At 42.6% G+C, this 23,630-nt stretch overlaps 1 protein-coding gene across 1 annotated transcript in view; it reads right to left on the minus strand.

Moving 5' to 3' along the window:
- Positions 1-23,630, minus strand: part of LOC128735218 (uncharacterized) — an 81,152-nt gene that overhangs the window by 6,255 nt on the left and 51,267 nt on the right. Inside the window, exon 2 of the mRNA XM_053829711.1 lies at positions 18,456-18,774. Coding sequence (XP_053685686.1) covers positions 18,456-18,774 — 319 coding nt within the window. The remainder of the gene's footprint in view (positions 1-18,455; positions 18,775-23,630) is intronic.

A 23,630-nucleotide genomic window follows, 5' to 3' on the forward strand; every position in this document is an offset into this window, starting at 1 on the left:
CGGAACAATTGCCGTCTTTTGTTGTCTTGCCGTTGGTTGTCCTACCGAACACCTATTTAGAGTTCCCGCTGCCGCTCCGAACCACGACGCGTGCTTTTATCGTGGTCTACTATCGTTAAGCACCGCGGCGTGCTGTATTGTGGAAATAAAAAAAAACTAAACCGGCTCTTTGTATCGTACTAATAATTCCACTACTGGCATTTAACGTATTTCAATTTAGATGTCACACACAATTATCAATGAATGAGTCCATCATATTCGTTCAGCTCTGGCGGGCAGGCGCCTCTTTGTTCAGTTGTCGATTGATGGACTATCCGGAAGTGAATAAAATAACAACAAAAATAAATCTACTGTTCACACATCTAGCAGTGTTATTTATTTTTTTCATACTGTTAATACCGCCAACCGGGGTAAGAACAAATATTGTTTGTGAGAATATGTTAGATCTAAGGAATTTTCAGACACTTATTTTTGTGTGGTTCAAGGTTAATTCTTAACGAAAAATTCCTTCGGTGTGTACATAAAATCTTATTTTTGCAACACAACTGATAAATGTCAAAGTTAGTGCAAATTTTAGGAACATTGGTTGAACATGAACTAGCATAATTCTGCACAAATTGTGCTACGAGAAGCTATCGTTGCGCGAATTAGCGTAAATCACTGACATCCTCAGACTGAGCCACGTGTTCTACCTTCTCTGTAAAATTTAGTGGAAAACAAATAACTTCTGTAACCCAGAGGTCCGCAGTTTTTGCAATAGGTCAATTAATTGCGTAAAAATAACAGTTTCAAGTCCAAATTCCATTCCAGTTTAAAATTGAAGTTCAAGTTTAGTCTCAAGCCTAATCTTACCTCAATTTCATGTTCAATTTCAATTCCTATTTGATGCCCAATTTCAACACCGGTTTCAAGCCCAATTTTAAGTCTAGTTTCAAGACCAATTTCCAATACATTTTCTTTTGCAATCTGTATCCAATTTATATCCAATTTCAATTCATACTTTTAGTGCAACGCGTGCAGGGCGCTATATCTCTGTATATTAGTATTGATAGGAGGAAATGCTTATCAACTTAGGGACTAGATTGGTACACTTCATTATGCCTGATTTTTAATTTCAGCTATAATAAATTTAAATTTGTCACGAGGTTTTCAAGCCATCTTAAATCTCGCATGTGTATAACATTTCTCGATATAAATTTTCAAACTTTGGTTCATTATGTAGTACCATTGCCATTATATTTCATTTATAAAACAGTTGTATTTTTTATCTTAATTTTCTTAATTACTGGCTTTACACGAAAATTTCCGAATATCCAGGTTAGTCTCAAACAACCGGTACTTACATACTGAGAATCTTTTCGTATGGTAATTTAGCATCGTTTGCTTTCGTGTCTCGCTCGTTACATTTTTCCGACAGCGGTTGTTTTAGAACGCCATTTTGAATTCATTTGAGCACACTTAGCAATGGTGCGTTCACCAACCGGAACTTTTATTGAAATCTTACTTACTTATCTTACTTAATTGGCCTAACGTCTTATGACAAGGCCTGCGCAGTATAATTTCTCCATCTGTTTCGGTCCATGGCAACTGATCTCCAGTTCCGCGGGCACCCAGTGCTCGCCAGATCTCGCTCCACCTGGTCTTGCCACCTCGCTCGCTGTGCCCCTCTTCGTCTTGTTCCTACCGGATTTGATGCGAAAACCATTTTTGCAGGATAGTTGTCCGGCATTCTAGCAACATGTCCTGCCCAACGTATCCGTCCAGCTTTAACCACTTTCTGAATACTTGGTTCGCCGTAGAGACGCGCGAGCTCGTGGTTCATTCTTCGCCTCCATACACCGTTCTCTTGCACTCCGCCAAAGATGGTTCTTAGCACCCGCCGTTCGAAAACTCCGAGTGCTCGTAGGTCCTCTTCTAGCAATGTCCACGTTTCGTGCCCGTAGAGGACAACCGGTCTAATTAGCGTTTTGTACAATGTGCACTTTGTACGGGGGCTCAGATTGTTCGACCGCAAGTGTTTGTGGAGTCCGTAGTAGGCCCGACTTCCGCTGATAATACGTCTTTTAATCTCACGGCTGGTATTGTTGTCCTCTGTTGCCAGCGAGCCAAGGTATACGAACTCGTCGACTACCTCGAACTCATCCCCGTCGATTACCACGGTGCTGCCCAAGCGAGCCCTGTCGCGCTCGGTCCCGCCCGCCAGCATATACTTCGTTTTAGACGTATTTATCTGCAATCCAATCTTCTCTGCTTCGCGTTTCAGTCTGGTGTACTGATCTTCCACCGCCTCAAATGTTCTGCCGACAGCATCCACGTCGTCAGCAAAGCAGATAAATTGACTGGATTTATTGAAAATCGTGCCCCGCATTTCGATCGCCGCTCGCCTTATAACACCTTCAAGCGCAATGTTGAATAGCAGGCAGGAAAGACCATCTCCTTGTCGAAGTCCCTTGCGAGATTCGAATGGGTCCGACAATCCACCCGAGATTCTCACACAGCACTGGATCCCATCCATCGTAGCCATGATAAGTCTAGTAAGCTTACCCGGAAAGCCGTTTTCGTCCAAAATTTTCCATAGCTCTTGTCGGTTTACGCTATCATATGCGGCTTTGAAATCGATGAACAGGTGGTGCGTGGGGACTCGGAATTCGCGGCACTTCTGGAGGATCTGCCGCAGGGTGAAGATTTGATCTGTTGTAGACCGACCCTCCATGAAGCCGGCCTGGTAACTTCCCACAAATCTATTGGCTATTGGCGATAGTCGATGAAAGAGGACTTGGGACAGCACTTTGTAGGCGGTATTCAGGATAGTGATTGCTCGGTAGTTCTCACAATCCAGCTTATCACCTTTCTTGTAGATAGGGCAGATAACCCCGTCTTTCCACTCCTCCGGTAGTCGTTCCGTATCCCAAATCTTGACAATCAATTGATGCAGACAGCCGGCCAGCTTGTCCGGGCCGATTTTAATAAGTTCCGCTCCAATGCCATCCTTTCCCGCTGCTTTGTTGTTCTTCAGCCGCTGGATGGCTTCTTTAACTTCCCTTATCGATGGGGGTGGCACATCTTCGTCGCTTGCTGCACCAATGTGGTCACTTCCTCCGCTATCATGGTCTTCCGCCTGCACGCCATTCAGGTGTTCATCGTAGTGCTGCTTCCACCTTTCGATCACCGCACGGTTATCAGTCAAGATACCTCCATCTTTATCTCTGCACATTTCGGCCCGCGGCACGAAGCCTTTGCGAGATCCGTTGAGTTTCTGATAGAACTTCCGTGTGTCGTGAAAGCGGTACAGCTGTTCGAGTTCTTCGCACTCCTTCTCCTCTTGGTGGCGCTTCTTTTCCTTGAAGAGTCGAGTTTGCTGCCTCCGCTTCTGTTTGTATCGCTCCACATTCTGACGGGTGGCTCTACGCAGCATTTGTACCCGCGCTGCGTTCTTCTCATCCAATATCTGCTGGCATTCCTCGTCAAACCATTCGTTACGTCGATTCGGTGCCACACTGCCTAGGACGTTCTCCGCTACGCTGCTAATGGCTGTTTTCACGGCATTCCAACAGTCTTCAAGAGGGGCTTCATCCAGCTCTCCCTCTTCCGGCAGCGCGGTTTCGAGAGATAACGCGTAGCTTTCGGCGACCTCTGGTTGCTTCAGTCGCGCTAGATTATACCGTGGCGGGCGGCGGTATCGTATGTTGTTCACAACAGATAGTTTTTGACGTATCCTTACCATCACTAGGTAGTGGTCCGAATCAATGTTAGCGCCCGGATAGGTTCTGACGTCGATAATGTCTGAAAAGTGCCGACCATCTATCAGAACGTGGTCGATTTGTGATTCTGTCTGGTTGGGTGATCTCCAGGTGTACCGATGGTAGAGGTTATGCTGGAAGAAGGTACTACGTATGGCCATGTTCTTGGAGGCGGCGAAGTCGACAAGTCTTAGGCCGTTTTCGTTCGTTTGCGGGTGAGCGCTGAACCGTCCAATCACCGGTTTGAATTCCTCCTCCTGACCAACCTGAGCATTACAGTCCCCGATGATAATTTTGACATCATGTCTTGGGCAGCGGTCGTATTCACGCTCCAACTGCGCGTAGAATTCGTCTTTGTCATCATCGGTACTTCCGAAGTGAGGGCTGTGCACGTTAATTATGCTTATATTGAAGAATCGGCCCTTGATTCTTAATCTGCACATTCGGGGGTTGATCGGCCACCACCCGATCACCCGCTTCTGCATCTCGCCCATCACTATAAAAGCTGTGCCCAGCTCGTGTGTATTGCCGCAGCTCTGGTAGATGGTATGACCATCTCTATACGTACGTACCATCGTTCCTTTCCAGCATACCTCCTGCAGCGCTACGATGTCGAACTTGCGGCTCTTCACTTCTTTAGAAAGCACGTGGGTACTTCCGAGGAAATTTAGAGACCGACAGTTCCATGTTCCTAATTTCCAATCGTTAGTCCGTTTTCGTCGCCTGGGTCTTTGCCGATTGTTCCGATTAGAGTTATTATTATTACTTACGGAGTCCATTGCTTTGGTTTTTTTAGTGGTTCAGGCTTGCAAAGCCCGCAACCAACCCCACAGTATCGCCGGAGGGCCAACGTAGCTCGAAGGAGCCCTCCCCCCCTGTCAGCATACGACCTTGGTTTCCACCGGGGTTGGTTACCCGATCTCCACCCGAGGTTGCTCGTATCCCGGCTGGTACCACGAGGAGGTTGGGGTAGGAGTTGCTAGGTAAGAGGCTGTGAACCACTGTGGGGTCTATTTTATGCCCAGTGCACAAGGCACCGATGGTACGCATTACCTAGCCATTTACCAGCCACCAGTGTTTGCGAAGATTATTGAAATCTAATAAACGTGTATTTTAATCGTAAAATCGGTTACTTAGGAACATCGCGCGTTATTTCTATCATATGAATATCAAATATCAAAAGCTTGATAGCTTTTATACAGCTCCCTAATAAAGTAGTCAGAGTTTTTAAGCAAGTTCTATGATCGAAGGATGCCAAAAGGTATCACGCGCAGTCAATGTTTTCGATTTAATTGCCAAAATAAACCCGTTTGGCTCGGGACAGCTTTCGTGCATAGCAACAAATGTCTATCGGTATTTAATAACTGACCGCGCGCGATTTCGAACGAATCGAATATGTTGATAGCACATAACTTTCGGTGCGGTAAACTGATGATTTCTCATAGTTTTTTCCTATATCGGTATGTCGGATCTCCACAACCTGTTTCGCAATGGCCACGTAACCAAAAACGTCCTCAAATCGTACGCGAGCTCGAATGACAGTGATCGCACCACCTGCCTCGGTGGATCCAGATCAATTCCTTTCTACTAACAACAACTCCTTCCTGTGATACTTGTGGATGATGCAGAGGATTCCTCGGTCTCTAGTAGCAGCAAGTGTCAGACTAACATTCCTTTCCCTCCCAAATTGACCTGCATGGGCGTGGCCAGCTTTGCTATTGATCATCACAAAGAATTAGATCACCAGAAAATGCACACTGAGAATGATCTGCTACTCCCAAGCATCATTCTGATGGCTCTTTGTGCAATCTCAGCTGACCTAGATCAATCGCGGGCAACTCACGGGCGGTCAAACTATGCTATGGTATGCTATGCTATGCTATGCATTTGTTCCATTTTTAAGACCTATTTTAAGTTAAATGATGGTGGAAAACTCCAAACACAAATTATGTTATGTCCTTTCGATTTTTTTTCTTGTTTGTCAATTTTTAATCTTTTGATGATAAAATTTTCATAATAACATTTTTGTTTCTGAGTTATGGCTAAGGTAGACCAGCAGGATATGGTCTACAAACAAATGTGCAAAAAATGAAACAGAAGGAAAAATTACGAAAAAGAGCACGAAGCCAAACCCCAAGTAACAATTCTAAAGCCAGTTGGTTTTACTTGAATTTTATATTGAGTTGATCCGGAAAATATAACTAGGCGACATCCATTTAGTACGTCACGCAAACAAACCAAAATTTGGTTTTGACCAAAATCAAACCCCCCTCCCCCCCTTGTCACATTTTGTCACACATTCATGATCCCCCCCCCCAGAAAGTACGTCACGTCACGGCAATCCCCCCCCCCTTCACAACAAAAAGTTAAATATACATTCCAACCTTTTTTATTTCAAACTATCCATATAATTCGCTTCAATCAATTCATCAAATAACAAAAATTCCAACAAATAAAATAAAGGAAAATTTTCGAGCTTATTCATCGATTCACGGATTTTCAAGATAATCTCCAGTTGCTGCGATCGGATACGCTTCAGAAGTCGCTTGTAAAAATCTTTTAGGCAGGACGGTACTCAGGGAGCTCTTCACTGGTGTACCGCATATTATGTAAAGCCTTAATGGAGAGTTCATACTAGAGGAATAAATGGGTCCTGTTCACACAAATTTAACTATTTGTTTTAATTCCCCGAATAAATTTTCCATTTATAATTTTTTCATGTGACGTCACATAACTTCATACCCCCCCTCCCCCCTACGTCACAAATCGTCACGATTAGCTCAACTCCCCCTCCCCCCCATAAGCGTGACGTACTTTATGGATGCCCCCTGTTTGTTCAGAATTCAGAAAACTGCGGATACATTCCATTGGCCAGTGTTTGCGAAGATGTTTAATCTTTGCATTAGTTCTTTTAATTCTTATATTGCATAATACAGCTCTAAGATATTGTACATAAAAGAGTTATAGCCGGAAACTGAAACAAATTTTTTATGGTCGAATTGGATTTTATTTAACTGAATAAAAAAATCTGGCTGTTTGCAACATTTATGTAGTCTGATTAGCGTAAAATGTTGTTTAGAAAATTCTTGATCGTTTGCTATCATGAGCTCATTTTTTAAAAAATTGCGACTTGGTCCGGCCTGATTTAACACCGACCATATGATATGGCGATAAGCAATCGAGTTGAGCAGGCAAGACGAGCAGTCGAATCAAGCAATCGAGTCAAGCAGTTGGGTCGAGCAGTCGAGTCGAACAATCAAGGCGAGCAGTCTAGTCGAGCTGTTGAATCAAGCTGTCAGTTGAGTCGAGCAATCAAATCGAGTAGTGTAGTCGAGCAGTTGAATCGAGCAATCGAGTTGAGCAGCCGATTCGAATAGTTTAGTCAAGTAGTTGAGTCGAGTAGTCCAGTTGAGCAGTGGAATCAAGTAGTTGAATCGAGCAGTTGAGTCGAGCAGATGAATCATGCTGTTCAGTCGAGCAAATCGAACAGTTCAGTCGAGCAGTTCACCCGTGCAGTTAAATCGAGCTGTTCAGTCAAGCAGTCAAGTCGATCTGTTCAATCAAACAGTTGAGTCGAGCATTCGAGTCAAACAGTTCAGTCAAGCGGTTCAGTTAAGCAGTCCAGTCAACCAATCAAATCGAGCAGTCTAATCGACCAGTCCAGTCGACCAGTCTAGTCAACCAGTTGAACAATTGAGCAGTCCAGCAGTCGACCAGTGAGGTGACTGAGAATACAACCCATTGCTATACGAAAGCATGACGTCCTGTCAGCGACCTGTTTTTAGTTACCGATAAGCCTCTTCTGACGTCCTGACAGAGACCTGGTTTTTGGTATAGACATAAACCTCTTATATAATTAGACTAGCTGTAACCCCCGCGCGTCGCCTCGCGTCTAATTGAGAGGAAACAGGAGGTACGGAATGTAACGCTAACGCTATGTAACTCTATGAAATGCAACTACGTTACTTTTGCTCGTCTTGAATGTAATCTGGTATGATTGGTTTGAGTCTTTGCTTAATGCGGGCGATTATTACCACGAAAATACATATCGCGCGCCTCGTTTTGGCGACAGACATAAGCCTCTTATATTTATGACTAATTAATAATTAATCATTACCTTTGGTTTTATTATGGTATTACGCAATACCAAGAGGATACGAGAGTATAATCAATATATATAGAATGCCAGTGTCGCTGGTGTTTCATGGATATTTTGGTGACAAACATGTTGCTGGTTCGTGTTTTGGATACGGGAACAACATTGTCAAATTGCCCAATAGAAAATTTTCCTGCCGACGAAATATCCCAAAACAACGGAATCGGATGATTTATCCTACATGATTTACGGAAAAGCAGAAGGATTTTTTTTTTGGTTGCCTTTTTAGTTTGACAATCAGATTCCCGTTTCGAATCGATCACTCACACATATGCGCATACAATGTAAATACATAATTTTCAAATGTGTGATGTTTACCACGAGCACTGCAGCGACACTGGCATTCTATATATATTGATTCTACTGATACGAGTCAAAATACACTTGCAGCTAGCTCTAAAACCATAATAGAACTGTCAATAAAGCAAATTTTAATTTTTAACCTTTTGAATTTTAGCGAACCATCACGCGTTTACCGCCAACGAATTCTTGCATTTGACATTGTAAATACTAGCAATTACGTAACCTTTAAATGTTCATTTAGACCCAAATTTTCCGATGAATTGTACGAATGAATAACAAATAACAAGTTTGTTGTGGTTGCGTATATTATCACGATAAAACTAATTGGCTGCTCCGTGTCTCTTATAAACTCATCATACGTATGGCGCACCAATCGAAATTGATCTCATTATGGTTGCTTGTAAAGCCGGTATAAATCTGTTTGTTATATAGTGCTATTAAAACGGTAACACCGTGACCAATCAGATTTATTGCTCTTATTATGAGGAATGTTAGAGTTTAACACCGAAATCATTTTACGCGAGGTCATATTGCCATATTCTAGTATTCTGTATTCCGCTCGTAAAGAAAAATTTATCAAAACAAAGTGTTTTCCAGAAAGAAAGTTATTATCACAGGACCTGTCACAGAAAGCAACTAAATTGATTCTGCTAGAAATGAAGATTGGCAAACTGAATATATTTACTTTGTGAAAACAACCAGTTTTCGAAAATTGCGTAATTTCGATGGCGCGTTGATTTTATCCACCTATCATGTCAATATGCACAATAAATTTTTTTGCGCATGTACTGCAAACCAATGTCAACTGCTAAAATTTATTATTTGTTCTTTGGAATATTTTATTATGGTCGCTGCAAACCAAATCGATCAGGTTGATCTGACAGTAAAACTTTAACTTTTCTGGTTACGGATATATTTTCAAGTTAACAAATTTGGCGGACGGATTTAGCTTTGTAGCGAAAAGCTTTATTAATGTATAGCGAAAGCTGTTAAGCAGCCAAAAGCATAATCGGTTTTATTGCTGTTTACAGTAGAGCGTGATAAGACAGCTTATGACCTGATTCTTATAGAGGTTATGAAAACCTTCTAAAGAGTGGGTCACATGGTCGGAAGGCAGTTTCATAGCGGTCATTAGAAAGTTCTGGTGGAGCTTATAGTTTTATTAGCGGTTTTATGGAATTGTTCATGAAAATCACTAGTGGAACGAATTGAAACTTAAAATTGTTACTTGGGATGTGAATGAAACCGCAAGAGAAAAGAATAAAAACTGGCATGAAAGAAAGAAAAAACGTGATAGAATAGGAGGGAAACTGTTACATGAAAAGAGGAAAAAATGTTAAAAAGAAGAAAACCGGAGAGAAAAGGCAAAAACTGAGGAGACTGGACAAAAAAAGATAAAAAACGGAAGAAAAAAGAATCAAAATAGGAGAAAAAAGGAAGATCCCTAAAGGAAATTAAGAAAACGAGAAAAAATGGGAATAAACTGGACAGAAAAAAGAAAAAAGGACAAAAAAGGAGAAAAACACAAATAGGAAAGGAGAAATACGGTAAAAATAAAAGTCCAAAAGGAGTAGAAAAAGGTAAAAATGAGACAGAAAATGAGGAGAAACATGCCAAAAAATGGAAAAACGCAAGAAGAAAGAACAAAAAACGGGAGAAAGAAAAAACAGATACGATGTCTGGCTTGTCAAACGAGCATTGTACCTCGAAGCTGGTTAAATTTCCAGTCTAATTTAATTCCAATTTTAAAGTAAAGTAAAATTTAAACTCTGATTTCAAGTACAATATGAATTCCAATTTCAAGCGTGATTTCAAATGTAATTCCAAATTGAATCTTAAGTCCATTTTTTTCTCTCTATTATCGAGATTTTCAGCCGTGGAGTCAAATTTCAGTTTTAAAGCTGCGGATACATTCCATTTGCCAGTATTTAATGTTGCCATTTGCCAGGATTTCGAATTAGGCAACAAATGCGTGTCGCTTATGTTGCCAAAATCGATACCGTGCCAAAATCGAGACCCTTTTTCGATATGAAAAAATTGAATGTAAATGCGTCAGAAATGAACAAAATATTATTAATCAACGATTGCAACCATTTTAAGTTTAAAATGTCGGCCAAGAGCTATCCGTCCGGTGCAAATAAGTCTTCGGCAGTCTGCGGTTAGACGTAGTCCTACGCCAATAAAAAGATAATTGTTTGAAATATTCTATAACCGCAAACTTTTTTTCATGAACACACTGAGGGCATCACTTTTTCCTTTTTTACAACATGTTTGCGGAAACTGAGAGATATTTAAGCATATTTTTGGAAGTGAAATATTTTGTGTTGCCAAAAACGGATACTTTTCTTGCCAAAATCGAGGCAAGTCGAATTGTCCAATCGAGCCTTTGAGTCGAGCAGTCGAATTGAACAGTCCAGTCGAGTCGTTCAGTTGAGCAGTCCAGTCGAGCAACCAAATCGAGCAGTCTAGTCGACCAGTGAGGTGAGTGAGAATAGAATCCATTGCTACGAAAGCATGACGTCCTGTCAGGAGCCTGTTTTAGTGAGCGATGACGTCTTGTCAGAGATTAGGTTTTGGCTACAGGCAAGCCTCTTATATATAGATTTATTATCTTAATAAATTGTCTTATTTCAAAATTGTCTTATATCGAAACATGATTTTTTTACTTATACTTTGAGTACATACAAAATCAAACCATTTTTCGTCATGTTATTTAGAAGAGTTTTAAAAAAACGGGATAGTAAAATTCGTATAGCTTATTAGCGCGCTAACTTAGAGTTTCATGTCTTGTTCAAATTGAACTCATTGAGCTTTCTTCGTAAATACCTAGTCTTTAAGTAAAACCCCGGACCATTAGCTGCGAGAACAATCGACCAATTGATCCATGCACGGGTTTTGATAGCCTTAGTTTGAGCTAGTTAAACTTGCTTGGCACTTAATAAGTAGCTCTTCAAAATTGGTCATCACTTGATCATCAACAACATTCAAAAGTCCGCCAATCACGATACATAGCGCATACGAACACTTTTACTTCCGTAAAAAACCTGCCTTTTAATCAAAACCGGGTATAAAATGTCTGATAAAAGCCTTTGCCTAAGCATGTACATGTAAGACATTGACAGTTCAGTAGCACTTGTTTGAGTGCATCATTTAAAATAAATGAAATTAATGAAATTTTTTTTACGACTACGGAACTAAGAGATTTTTAAGCTTGTTCGAACTAATACGAAATCCCGTGCTGAATTATTCAAACTTGCATGAAAACAAAATGAAAAACGCAATTGCATGGAACATGTATTACTACTCTTTGTAATACCAAATGAAATGTGTCAGTCGTTTCATTTCCAGGAACGCAGGATCCCTGACAACGTGTAACCTAATCTACAAGCAAAATTCGTCAGCAAAATCGAGTCGCATGTAATTTAGCAGAACAAACTTCCCCGGAACGCAATCGCCCCTGACGACCGGATCGAATTGGCTGCGCCAGCAGTTCCTACAAGCCGCACCACTCGGCTCGGCTGGGCTGGCAAATTGAGCAGTACGTACCACAGTCTCAGCTCGTTAGAATTTCAATGGTTCATTGAAAACAAAAGTCGTCTCGGTTTTTTTTTATTGCCTGGAATAAACTATCAAACAGGTTAGTTTAGATTAGATTGCCATAAAATGCTCGACTTCATGTGTGTATACATAAATGAGACAGGCTGCTTGTATAAACCTTTTTTATACACAAACCGACGACGGACGTTGTTGAAACGACTCAACAGTACCCGAATCGACAGGTCAGTGGGCCGTGCGGGAGGCCAGGCATGCAACCGGCGCTCCGGGTCCAGGAAACGAAGCGGGCAAGAGAAAGAACCGCAGCATTTCGTATGCGGATAACGATCGTCATGAATTTCCAGGGAATCGAAACGCCTCGACCCGCATAAATGATAGAACGAACCGAGAACTCGCTCGCTCGCAAGATTTTATAAAACACAAGAACCAGCCAGACCCGTCGCCGTCGTTCCCTTTCCCGATCCGATAAAGAAACCCCGAAAAAACAGGCCGGAGCAGAGCATAACGATCGCAAGCAAAATCAAAACAACACTCGACATAAAACTGGCCTCGTAGCTAATCTGAGCATGAACGTGCCGTGCCGAGCGCGGTTTGACTGGGCAAAAAACGTAATAACGTATTGTTGGGCTGGGTTCTGTGTGCGACGAAAATTCTCTTATCGCGCCATGCACGGACCTAAACACGATACCAACCAACCGCAAGCCCTCCGGCTTGACTGGACGGCCGGCCGGCTGACCGTGCGAGGGTCAGCAGAGGATGGTCAAAATCGCAAAACGGCAAACGGCAGCGAAATTATTGTAAAAATTTAAATGGAACGAGCCAAACCGACCTTCCAGACAGTTTGGACGCAGACCATAACCGTTTTGGTCGGGTTAGAAGTGCAGTGTTGTCAGTCTTCTGAATTTCGAAGTATACAACAGGAAAGGACAACGATATTGGCACGGAATCCGACCGTTCCGAGAAACGGGTCAAAACAAAAAAAAAGGGCAGAACCAGCAGAATCGACGACGACGACGAGGGAACATGTTTCATTGTTTCAATCCCGGCCACAGTAAGAACGCAACCGAACGAAATTAAACCGAAACGAAAGCTTTCGTCAAAGACCACAGTTCAACGAGAATGGCACAAAAAATCGGTTTCAAATATATTTAGCGAACAGCGAGGTTCCGAGAATTTCGGCAAATTAATTTTATTAGTTACTTACCCCGGATCAAATTTCTTTTGGGTTCGTTTCGGTTTTCTACTTTTGGGACGGCTCTCAGGCACGTCATTCAGGCTTAGGGCAAACGACTTAATAATACCGATCCTTCTAATATAGCACATCAGTATTAATCTGCTTGGTTTGAGTTGATGCGGATCGGTCCTAGCTAGAAGCTGCGTAAACAACCTGCGTTCTAAGTCGATTGATGATGATTGTTGTTGTTCAAGGAATGGTTGAGTCGGTTAGATTGTGCTTAGTCAGTATTTAGTGCGGTTATCGAAATTTTCCACCCGACTGCATCGAGCGACTAGCATAACAATCGTTAACTATCATGTTACATGATTGATTTGGCGACCTCCCGGGGCAATCAGTTAATCCTATACTTATGTCTCAGTCGCTGTTGAGTTGATAAGCCAGCTCTAATCTGATGGACAGCCACAAACTCCAATCCAGAACAAACTGTCTTGTTTGTAAACAGTCAGCCGGGTGTCATTTATAGATGTTCTCTAATCAGCATTTGGTTCTCGTTCTAGAAATATCAATCAACCCCGTCGTCGTCGTCGTCGAAGTGACGCTTTCGAAATAAACGGGTCAGCCGATGCAGGCGTACGGAAAGGTCTCCGCGAGGTCTACGGGCTATCGCTGATAAGAGACCGGGCCTGGCCGGGCCGGGTCTTGTTAGGCCATCCGTTGTTAGGCGGATTAGAAATGCCTCCGGTCGGTTGGGAATCAAGTTCGTATCAGTAGCGCCTGTTGAATGAAAAACAACAAAAAAAAAACAGAAACATAAATAGGAACTTTACATATGATAATGATGATGTTTTATTCATAACGATTGGCATTGGTTTTGTTGTTCAATTTGATGCAGTGTTGTTTTTTGTTTTCATCTCTGAAGAATTTAAATGTTCGTATAACTTAATTTTGAAACATATTATGTTGTTGTGTTCGTTGTGCGTATTGATATATTTGAGGCCAGGATGTCATTCCAAAAAATCAAAAAATGCGAGCGTCACAGTGGTTAGGTTTTGAACGTTTTGATTACCAAATATCAGGTCATGTGTTTAAGTACATTTGGTATTTTATTAGACACCAATTTGATCATAGAGTCAGTACAGCTGATTTATAGGTTAATAATTATTATTTTAAACATAATTTGCCAACAAATCTTTGTTTCATAACAGCCTTTTAATTTGATTCGAATTTCAAATTAATCTAGATCTGTGACAGTTTCATGTGTTCAAAAAAGAAAATTGGAATTGAACTAGAAATAAGACTTGGAGCCTGGACTTGAAATCGGACTTGACATAGGACATTAAATTAAACTTGAATTTGGACTATTTTGAAACTAATTAAAAGTTATTACGTTGAGCGTCTTAGCAGAATCTCGAATACGAGTTAAGTTAGGAACTTAAACTTAACTCGTATTTTGAAACTTTAATTCTAATTAAACTGGAAATTGGCCTTAAAATTGGAATTAAAATTGGACTTAAGTTTAGAGTAATTTGGACTGGAAGTTTTACTTGGAATTAGACATAATATCGAAATTGAAAGAGAATTTAAAACTTTTGTTTTAAATAGGACTTGAATCTCTACTTGAAATTGGAATTTAGTTAGATTTGGAATAGGGCTTGAATTTGGATTTAAATTTTAACTCGAAGTTATATTTGGAATTAAATTTGGACGTAAATGGGATTTCAATTGGACTTGATTGGAATTCATGTTGTGCCAGAAATTGGACTTAACATTAGAAATTTGAGTCAAAATTGCAAATTTTAAATTAAATTAGACTGGAAATTGAACTTGACAAAGCACGGTTAATTAGACCCGATAAGACTTGAATTTTTACTTGAAGTTAGAATTGACATTTTTCGTCGGTCTAAGATGTTCTAGCTTTTTACGTTTCTCTTTTTCTGTTTACTAGCCCCGTTTTCCCACTTTTTGTTCCGTTTTATCTTCTTTTCGTACCGTTTTGTTGGTTTCTATTCTCACCTTTCTTTTTTTTTCATCCGTTTTCTCTAGTTTTTCCTTCTTTCTGTCCCATATTTTATGTTTCATTGTTCGGTTTTTGCTATCCTCTTTTTTCTTATTTTCATTCCCATTTTTAACTCTATTTTTATAATTTTCTCTCCCGTTTTTTCGTCTTTTCTCGTCTTTGTTTCCATTCTATTGAAAATGTAAATTTTCAGTTCGTCATTTACCAATTCCTTTTATCTCCTTTCCTTCTCGATTTTCAACTTGCTCTGTTTGGTATTTTCTTTTTAGGATGCCCCGTGTTTTCTTTTTTGTATGTTTATAAAGCTTTTGGCTCTCGTCTTTATCTTTCCACACCGGTGTTGCCTTTTTATCTCCAGTTTTTCCGTCTTTTTCTCTCCCGTTTTACTGTTTTATTCTTTTCTGTCCCATGTTCTCATTTTATTTCGTCTCATCTTTCTCCTTTTATACCTGGTTTGACCTTTTATTCTCTATAGGTTTTCAAGAACGCTAGTCCTGTTTTCCTTTTCGATTTCTCTTATTGTCTATTTCATTTTTCTTCTCTTTCTTTCCCGTTTTTCTGACTTTTCTGTCCCGTCTTCCCACTTTTTGCCTCATTTTCCTTATTTTACTTCCAGGTTCATTCTTTTTTCTGCTCACTGTTTCCTGTCCCGTTTAGCGTACATATTGCATAATCTTTGAACTGCGAAAAAGTGATCAATGTCCCTCGCCTTATATAATTTTCTGTTCTTTCCCCTTCACTTCTTGGCCCACCCTGGAGATACTATATTTCATTACTTTCTTCTACCATTGCCTTCGTCTATCGGAAATACTATCATTCTGAAAACAAATATAAAATTGAACTTTGTACTATTTGAAATTTGAAATATTTGAATATTTGAAATTGAACTATTTACTTTGAATTGGCTTTAAATTGAACTTGAAATTTTATTTGAAACTAACTTGAATTGTAGGGTATCGGAGGGTATTTTCGGCCCATTAAGAGGTAGCCTGAACGATATTCCAGAAACGCGTTAAAACTATAATTATTCGAGACAAGATTTTTTATTTTTATTTGGTGTCTGTTTTGTTTAAAACTCCGGCAGACCGAAGGCGCCTCTATGGTACAAACCATAACAGTTATAAAGCAATCCCCCGACTAACTCAATGAAATTGCTATGAGCAAACAGCACAACCCAAGGGTCTATTTGGTGGATTACCGTACTTTAACAGCAGATTAGAAGAGAGTCAGACGGTAACGTGTCGGTATTGCCTACATACCGGCTCATTGAAGATAACTAGTTTTGCAGTGACAACAGCTTGCTTCTGGCGCTAGCGTACATTAAATCGTCAATCGTCAATCGTCAAGCAAATGATTGTCACTCAAAAACTAGCAACTTCAACATGATAAAAGAGTTCCAGGCGCATCTGCCTCGCATATTTGTAGTAGTATAAATGGAGCACTTCATTTTTTAGGCTGAAATCGGAGATGAATGAATCTTGGATTTAAAGTCTCCGTTAAATAAAAACGAAACGAAACGATTAGACTGAAATCTAAAACAAAATGCTGCAAATTGCTAGCGAGTAAAAATTGATTTATATTTTCATATCAGAGGGGAATTTTTATGTTCCTCCGTGATGTGAAGCAGAGGAATTGTTCTGTGATACTGTATTAACAGCTGTTTAATTTCTAGAATAAGTAAACGTCCAATTTCAAGTCCTATTTCAACTTTGATTTTAAAAGAGTCCAATTCAAGTACAAATTCAGGTCCGATAATGTGTCCAATTTTAAATCCCTTCAAGTTTAATATCAAGTCCGATTTCAAATCCAGTTTCAATTCCAACTATTTTTTAATTTTAAGTCCAATTTTAAGTTACTTCCCGGTAAAAGTAAAGGGTTGAATGAAGGCTGTCAGGCGCATCTCAGGCAACGGACCCTACTAGCACATTTGGTACAAACCAGTTGTAGCAACCGGTTTATGACTAATTTCAGTCATAAATAAGTTTCTGCAACCATAACTGCGAAAAGTGTGCTGCTTGGGGAGCCATGACTGGTAGGCTGGGGATTGCTTTCGGTAGGGGACAGAAGGCACAGGCGCGTTTTACTTTCTCCAGCAGTTGTTGAAGATGGTCTCGGCGATGATACCAGTCTACAAGGAGGGATGTAGTTAGATGTTGATTGGGAAGGATTATGGCGCGGCATCGATTCGGCCACGACTGGGCGGCGTGGAGATGAAAAGGACGAACCTCTTCTTCCGTAGGTGCGGCAATGCGCTGTTTAGGCCACCGTTCTACAGACTCGTAGAGGAAGTCCGGTCCTCGGAACCAGGGGACGTTTGAGGTTACCTGCGGGTTGTTCAGTGCAGACGATACCCACCACTCCGACTGCTGTGTAGATGACAAAATCTCGCCAATTAGGACGGCAACGAATTTGTGGTAGCGGCGATGACCGGTTGAACGCACCCACACGAGTTCAATGCCTGCTTCAACATTGGCGCTTCAACAGTAGCGCTGATTGTCCGTGTACGAGTGATACTTCTGAACGGTCTTCGTCAAGCGGATGCCCAGAACCGTCGCCTTCAGCTCAAGTCGACGGACCGAGAGTGTTTTCAGCAGCGCCACCTTCACTCCGAGAGCCACCTTGTCACCTCGATACCACGATCGGTTTCCAAGCGAAAGAAAACTACAGCAGCGTAGGCGGTTTCGCTGACATCCACGAACAGGTGAACTTATAGAAGAGCGAAGTCATTCAACGAGCGGAAATAGCATCTCGGAATGCGAAATTGGTCCAGTTGCTCAAGAGAATCTGCCCAAAGTCACCAACGTTCGTTCGTTCGTGCGCCCGACGCCCAAAGCTCCTTAATCAACACTGTGCCGTGCACTAGGAAGAAGGCGATGAGACCGAGCGGGTCCTAACATTGACTCAGACTTACAACCACGTTCCAGCTGTAGGTTTTTCGATCCTACCTCTGCAATCTCTCCAGTACCACGCAGGACTTCGGGCTCATTTGATAGGAATTGCCGGAGAGTGAAGCCCCTTTTGAAGTGGACCAACTTGACTTCGTTCAACATTTGAATCGCCTCCTCGGTCGTCTGAAAGCTGTCCAAGTAATCATCAACGTAATGGCTGCTGTAGCCCTCGGATATTCGCTGGCAAACTCATCCGCATTTAGGGTTTTCATGTCTGGCCCCTTAAGGGGTTTCGAGTTGAAAAAAGACACGTCACCCACCTTGGCCGCCGCATCTCAGACTAGGCGAACTTGCCCGGGCTTTTTCGAGCTAGTGACCACACCAAGGGTAAGATATCACGCGCGGCTGGCTTCTACAGAGCTCAATTCTGCCAGGTTCGCACGGTGTGCATAACCCTTTCGTTCGTAGTCAATAATCTGCTCATGCACCCGATTTTGAAGCTCTAGCATTCATTGAAGACGACGCCTTAGAGCCTCCAAACGTCGAACTGGCATCGGATAACTGCCGAAGAAGTTGGGGTTGTCTGTTTTCCATGGTAGACCGGTTTCGAAGTTCGTACCTGTAAGTGTTCGTCGAATAGTTTCCTGTAGCAGCTGTATTGAGCGCTTCTCGAGGGTGAAGTAGTAACGAAGCTGCTCATTTAGTTCACAATCAGTGTCGGAAACTGTCCCGATGTGGAAACCGACGATCGCAGACTGATTCGAGTGGTTTGGAACGTACCCATAAATATTCCAACCCAACCGACATTTGGCACCGATTGGATGTGCTGGCGCCCCTTCTCGCAGCTTCAGAGGAACGTACAAGCTGATGTTATCTAGACCTACGAGTAGCTTGGGCCAAGCTACCTCTTTCAAGCTTGGGTTCGATTGATTCGTAGTCTTCGAGTGAAAGACCGTGCAAATGAGGGAAGCGATTCGCAAGATCCCCGTAATTCAAGCTTTGCAGTACTAGACGACGTACGCGCATTGGACAGAGTGTAGCGAAAATTGCTACATTTGACGGAGATGGCGAGACATATTGGGAATTCGGTTCAACCCGTGTCACGTTTCCGGTCCACTGTAGGGTTAGAGCTTCCGGTTTGCCACTAACACCAACCGACCGACTCTCTTCCAACTCTTACGGCGACATAAATGCATGTCATTGAAAATTTTCCTAACGTTTAGCTAATATGTTGAAGTGCATTCACTTCGCCATAGCTAGCGAAGGAGGGCTGGTAAATGGCTGGGTAATGCGTAACATCGGAACCTCGCGTACCTGCAGTTATAAAATAGACCCCACAGTGGTCATTAGCCTCTTATCCAGCAACTCCTCTCCCTATCTCCTCATGGTACCAGCCGGAATACGAGCAACCTTGGTGGAGATCGGGTAACCAACCTCGGTGGAAGCTAAGGTCGTATACCGACAGGGTAGGAGGCACCCATGCATCTGCTGAGAGTGTTGGCAAAAGGAACAGCCTTGCCAGCCGTGAGCGTCTGACTCCAGGTTAGGGGCGGCTCGCAACGGCGATTCCACTGCACGGCGAATCACCGTTTCCGTACCAGGTATGAGGCTGTATCCCAGGTTAGGGGCGGCATACAATAGCGACTGATCCGGAGCGGACGGCTGACTTATGAAACGCTGTGTCTCGCCAGCTATACCCAAGACAGCAGTCCTGTCCGCGAGACTAGGCATCGCAGCCCCAGTAAGGCAGTATGCTTAAACAACTTTCGCTAGGAGAAATTCAGGAAAGGAACTACAACCGGATAATCGGCATGGACCCAGGCAAAAGAGAAAGGACAACAATTATTGGAAACTTGTTACTTGGAATGTCAGGACACTACTTGAACCGGCACGCGCGAGTATCCTGGCAAGAGAGCTGCAGAAGATAAAGGTCGAGATTGCAGCCATCCAGGTAGTGCGGTGGCCGAAGACAGGAGAACGCGAATTCCGCGCAGTAGATCCTATTGCGGGCACGACATTCAAGTATCACATCCACTACAGTGGCGGCGATAAAGCATAGCATGGAGTCGGATTAGGTGGAGGCCCATCAATGACCGTCTATGCGTGTTGAGAAGGGCAAATTCTTTAACTACAGTCTGATAAATGTGTACGCACCGACGAACGACAAGCCCGATGACGTAAAAGAGGCGTTCTATGATCTTCTCGACAGAACATATGGAGAGTGCCCAAGACATGACATAAAGATAGTCATCGGGGATACAAATGCACAGGTCGGACGTGAAGAGTTCTTTCGTCCCGTTATTGGTAGAGAAAGCCTCCATCCTACCACAAACGACAATGGCCTGAAGCTAATCAACTTCGCTGCAGCCAGCGGAATGGTTATCTGTAGTACCCATTTTGCACGATGGAACATTCGGAAGCACACCTGGAAACACCCTAATGGAGAGGCCTGCTCTCAGATCGACCACGTTCTGGTTGACGGCTGGCACTTTTCTGATGTCGCAGACGTGCGATCTTTCCGAGGACCACGCGTTGACTCGGACCAGTATCTCGAAGTAAGCAAGATCCGCGCCCGGTTGTCCAACGTATTCAAATCGAAGCCAACGAGGAAGATACGACTGAACATTTGGCGGTTATCAGCGGTGGGAGTTGCTACAGAGTACTCTCGGAAGACTGAAGAGCGGATCGGTGAACATCTAGGAGAGAAACGGAACTAACAGTGGAGACACATCCACGACGCGATCAGTACTACAGCGCGGGAAGTGTTAGGTACTACTGCTGCAGCCACTTCCAGTGAGTGGTTTGACGCAGACAGTCTTCATTTTCAGTTTTTTGCTCAGCAGATGCTCATTTAATTGCAGCGCCTCAACGAAACAGAATTCGAAAAAGTAGTGTAAAAAGCAATTGTAGAGTTAGTTATTATCTACATTATTGTTGAAGAAAGTATAGTTCTATCTTTTGTATTTACGGCGCTATGGGACTGCTACCCCGTTGGTAGCAAAAAGAGCACTCAGTTGGCTACCAACGGGGTAGCAATCGCATAGCGCCGTAAATACAATAGATAAAACTATACTTTCTTCAACAATAATGTAGATAATAATTTGCTCTACAACTTTCGTATACACTACTTTTTCGAATTCTGTTTAGTTGAGGCGCTGCAGTCAAATGAGCATCTACTGAGCAAACAACCGAGAATGAAGCCTGGACGCAGAGTGCCAGCGAGTAACTGATGAGAAGAATCGAGCCAGAAGTCACATTTTGGCTGCAACTGTGACACGCCAGAGCAGAGAGAGATACCGATATGCTAGAGCTGCCGAAAAGATACTTCACCGTCGTAAGAAACGTCAGCACTGGGATCGCGTTCTTGCGGAGGCGGACAATTGCTTCGAGAGGCACGATACAAGAAGCTTATCCGGGCATCGTTAATTGATAAAGCGATATCAAGAATTCAAACAATCAGACTCTGGACGAGACGACAACAAAAGAGACGAATTCAAAAAAACGGCGCTCATGGTTCACATAATTGAAGAGGATCATAATTTTGATTTATCCAGAGTCAAAATTATCGACCGAGATAGTAGAATTCAAGCCTTACAAATATTAGAGATGTGTCACATCTTTTCTGATAATTCCACAGTTAATTTTAGAAACGATACCGGCAATTTGAATTCTACCTACGCTGGCATTTTGTACTCTCTTGCTCAATAATCTTCATCATAGCTCTCAACCAACGCGTTCCTTTTCGTTACGCCATCTCTGTTTTTAATTGTTTCCAAGCGTTCCTTGCAAGCTTTTTTCTTAAACAATTTCGCCGTCTCACATAGCTGCTTTGAAAAGTTTCATTATACAATCTGTGTTCGATGTGCCCGGGTAAAACCTGTGTAAGTTCAATTTTTTAAATCAATAGTTATAAAAATACATTATGAATGTGCTACTTCCTTTTTAGTGTAGAATAACAAGCTTACCACAGTGCAATGACACAATCCACTTGACAAAAGAAATATTTGTATACGTTGTGAGTAGTTAAATTGTAATCAATGTTAAACATGTATAACTTTGCAAAAAATTTTGGGGTAATCAATAGCTGTCCAGAAGATGAGGGGATATCCCTCGAAACGTCGACTGTAAACGGAAAATAAATATTTTCGCACGTAACCCGTGACCGAAAGCCAACCAAAAAATTTTAAACAAAAAAACAAGAAGCTTATTTAATTCGATCAACGGATTCAGGAACCGGACCGTGCCAACTCCTGTTATGTGCAACGACACGGAGGGGAACCTGATTTCCGAAAGATCGGAGGTGGCTAGGCGTTGGAAACAATGAGGATGATGGACAAGCTGTGGATCCACCAACTTTGGACGAGGTTAGGAAAGCAGCGAGAGAGCTGAAAAACGGCAAAGCAGCTGGAAAAGACGGCATCCCCGCCGAACTTTTGAAAGTCGCGAGCGAACGGCTGTATTGTGCAATCCATCAGGTTATACTAAAGGTATGAACTGAGGAGGAATTACCTACGGACTGGTTGGGAGGTTTCATACGCCCAATTTACAAAAAGGGCCATCGACTCGAATGCAGCAGTTATCGAGGTATCACTCTCCTCAATTCTGTATACAAAATTCTCTGTTTCTCAGACTGAGGCCGTGGCATGAAACCTTTGTTGGCGAATACCAGTGTGGTTTTCGAGGGTGACGCTCCACGACGGACCAAATGTTCACCTTGCGACACCTTCCGAGAATTCAACTTGCAGATTCATCATCTGTTTATAGACTTCAAGGCGGCGTATGATTCAGTTAAACGAAACGAGCTGTGGCAGATTATGCTTGAACATGGTTTTCCAACAAAACTGATTAGGCTGATTCGTGCTACCCTTGATGGTTCAAAATCAAGCGTCAGGATAGCGGGTGAGACTTCGGACTCGTTTGTGACGTTAGATGGTTTGAAGCAAGGTGATGGACTATCGAACTTGCTGTTCAACATTACATTGGAAGGTGCTATTCGAAGGGCCGGCGTGCAGAGAAGCGGTTCCATCATCACGAAATCTCATATGCTCCTAGGGTTCGCGGACGGCATCGATATCATTGGTGTTAACAGTAGAGCTGTGGAAGAACCGTACACGCATCTTAAGGAGGAAGCTGCAAGGATAGGGCTTATCATAAATTCTACCAAAACAAAGTATATGGTGGCTGGTAGAGAGCGTGGTAGCCCTTCGGGTGTTGGAACTGCGGTGATGATAGATGGAGATACTTTTGAAGTGGTCGACGAATTTGTTTACCTTGGTACGTTAGTGACATGTGACAACGATGTGAGCCGTGAAGTAGAAAGGCGGATAGCGGCTGCCAACAGGGCCTTCTATGGATTACGTAGCCAGCTGAGGTCCCGTAGCCTACAACTCCGTACAAAACTCGCGCTCTATAAGACACTAATTCTCCCGGTGGTAGCCTACGGCCACGAAGCGTGGACGTTGAAAGAGAGCGACCGACGAGCTCTTGGTGTTTTCGAGCGTAAGATCCTGCGATCAATTCTTGGTGGCATATTAGACGAAGGAGTGTGGCGCAGGCGCATAAATCATGAAATATACCAAGTGTACAAAGACGCGGATATTGTGAAGCGACTAAAATACGGCAGGCCACAGTGGGCTGGCCACGTAGCAAGGATGCTGGATGAGAGACCAGCGAAAACAATATTTAGCAAAGCACCCGACAAAGGCCGACGACTTCGAGGCAGACCCCGTACCCGTTGGATGAGCGCTGTTGACGAGGAGGATGCTAGAACAGCGGGTGTTAGGGGCGACTGGAG

This window comes from Sabethes cyaneus, chromosome 2 (assembly GCF_943734655.1).
Source record: "Sabethes cyaneus chromosome 2, idSabCyanKW18_F2, whole genome shotgun sequence".
In the NCBI taxonomy this organism is placed as follows: Eukaryota; Metazoa; Arthropoda; class Insecta; order Diptera; family Culicidae; genus Sabethes; species Sabethes cyaneus.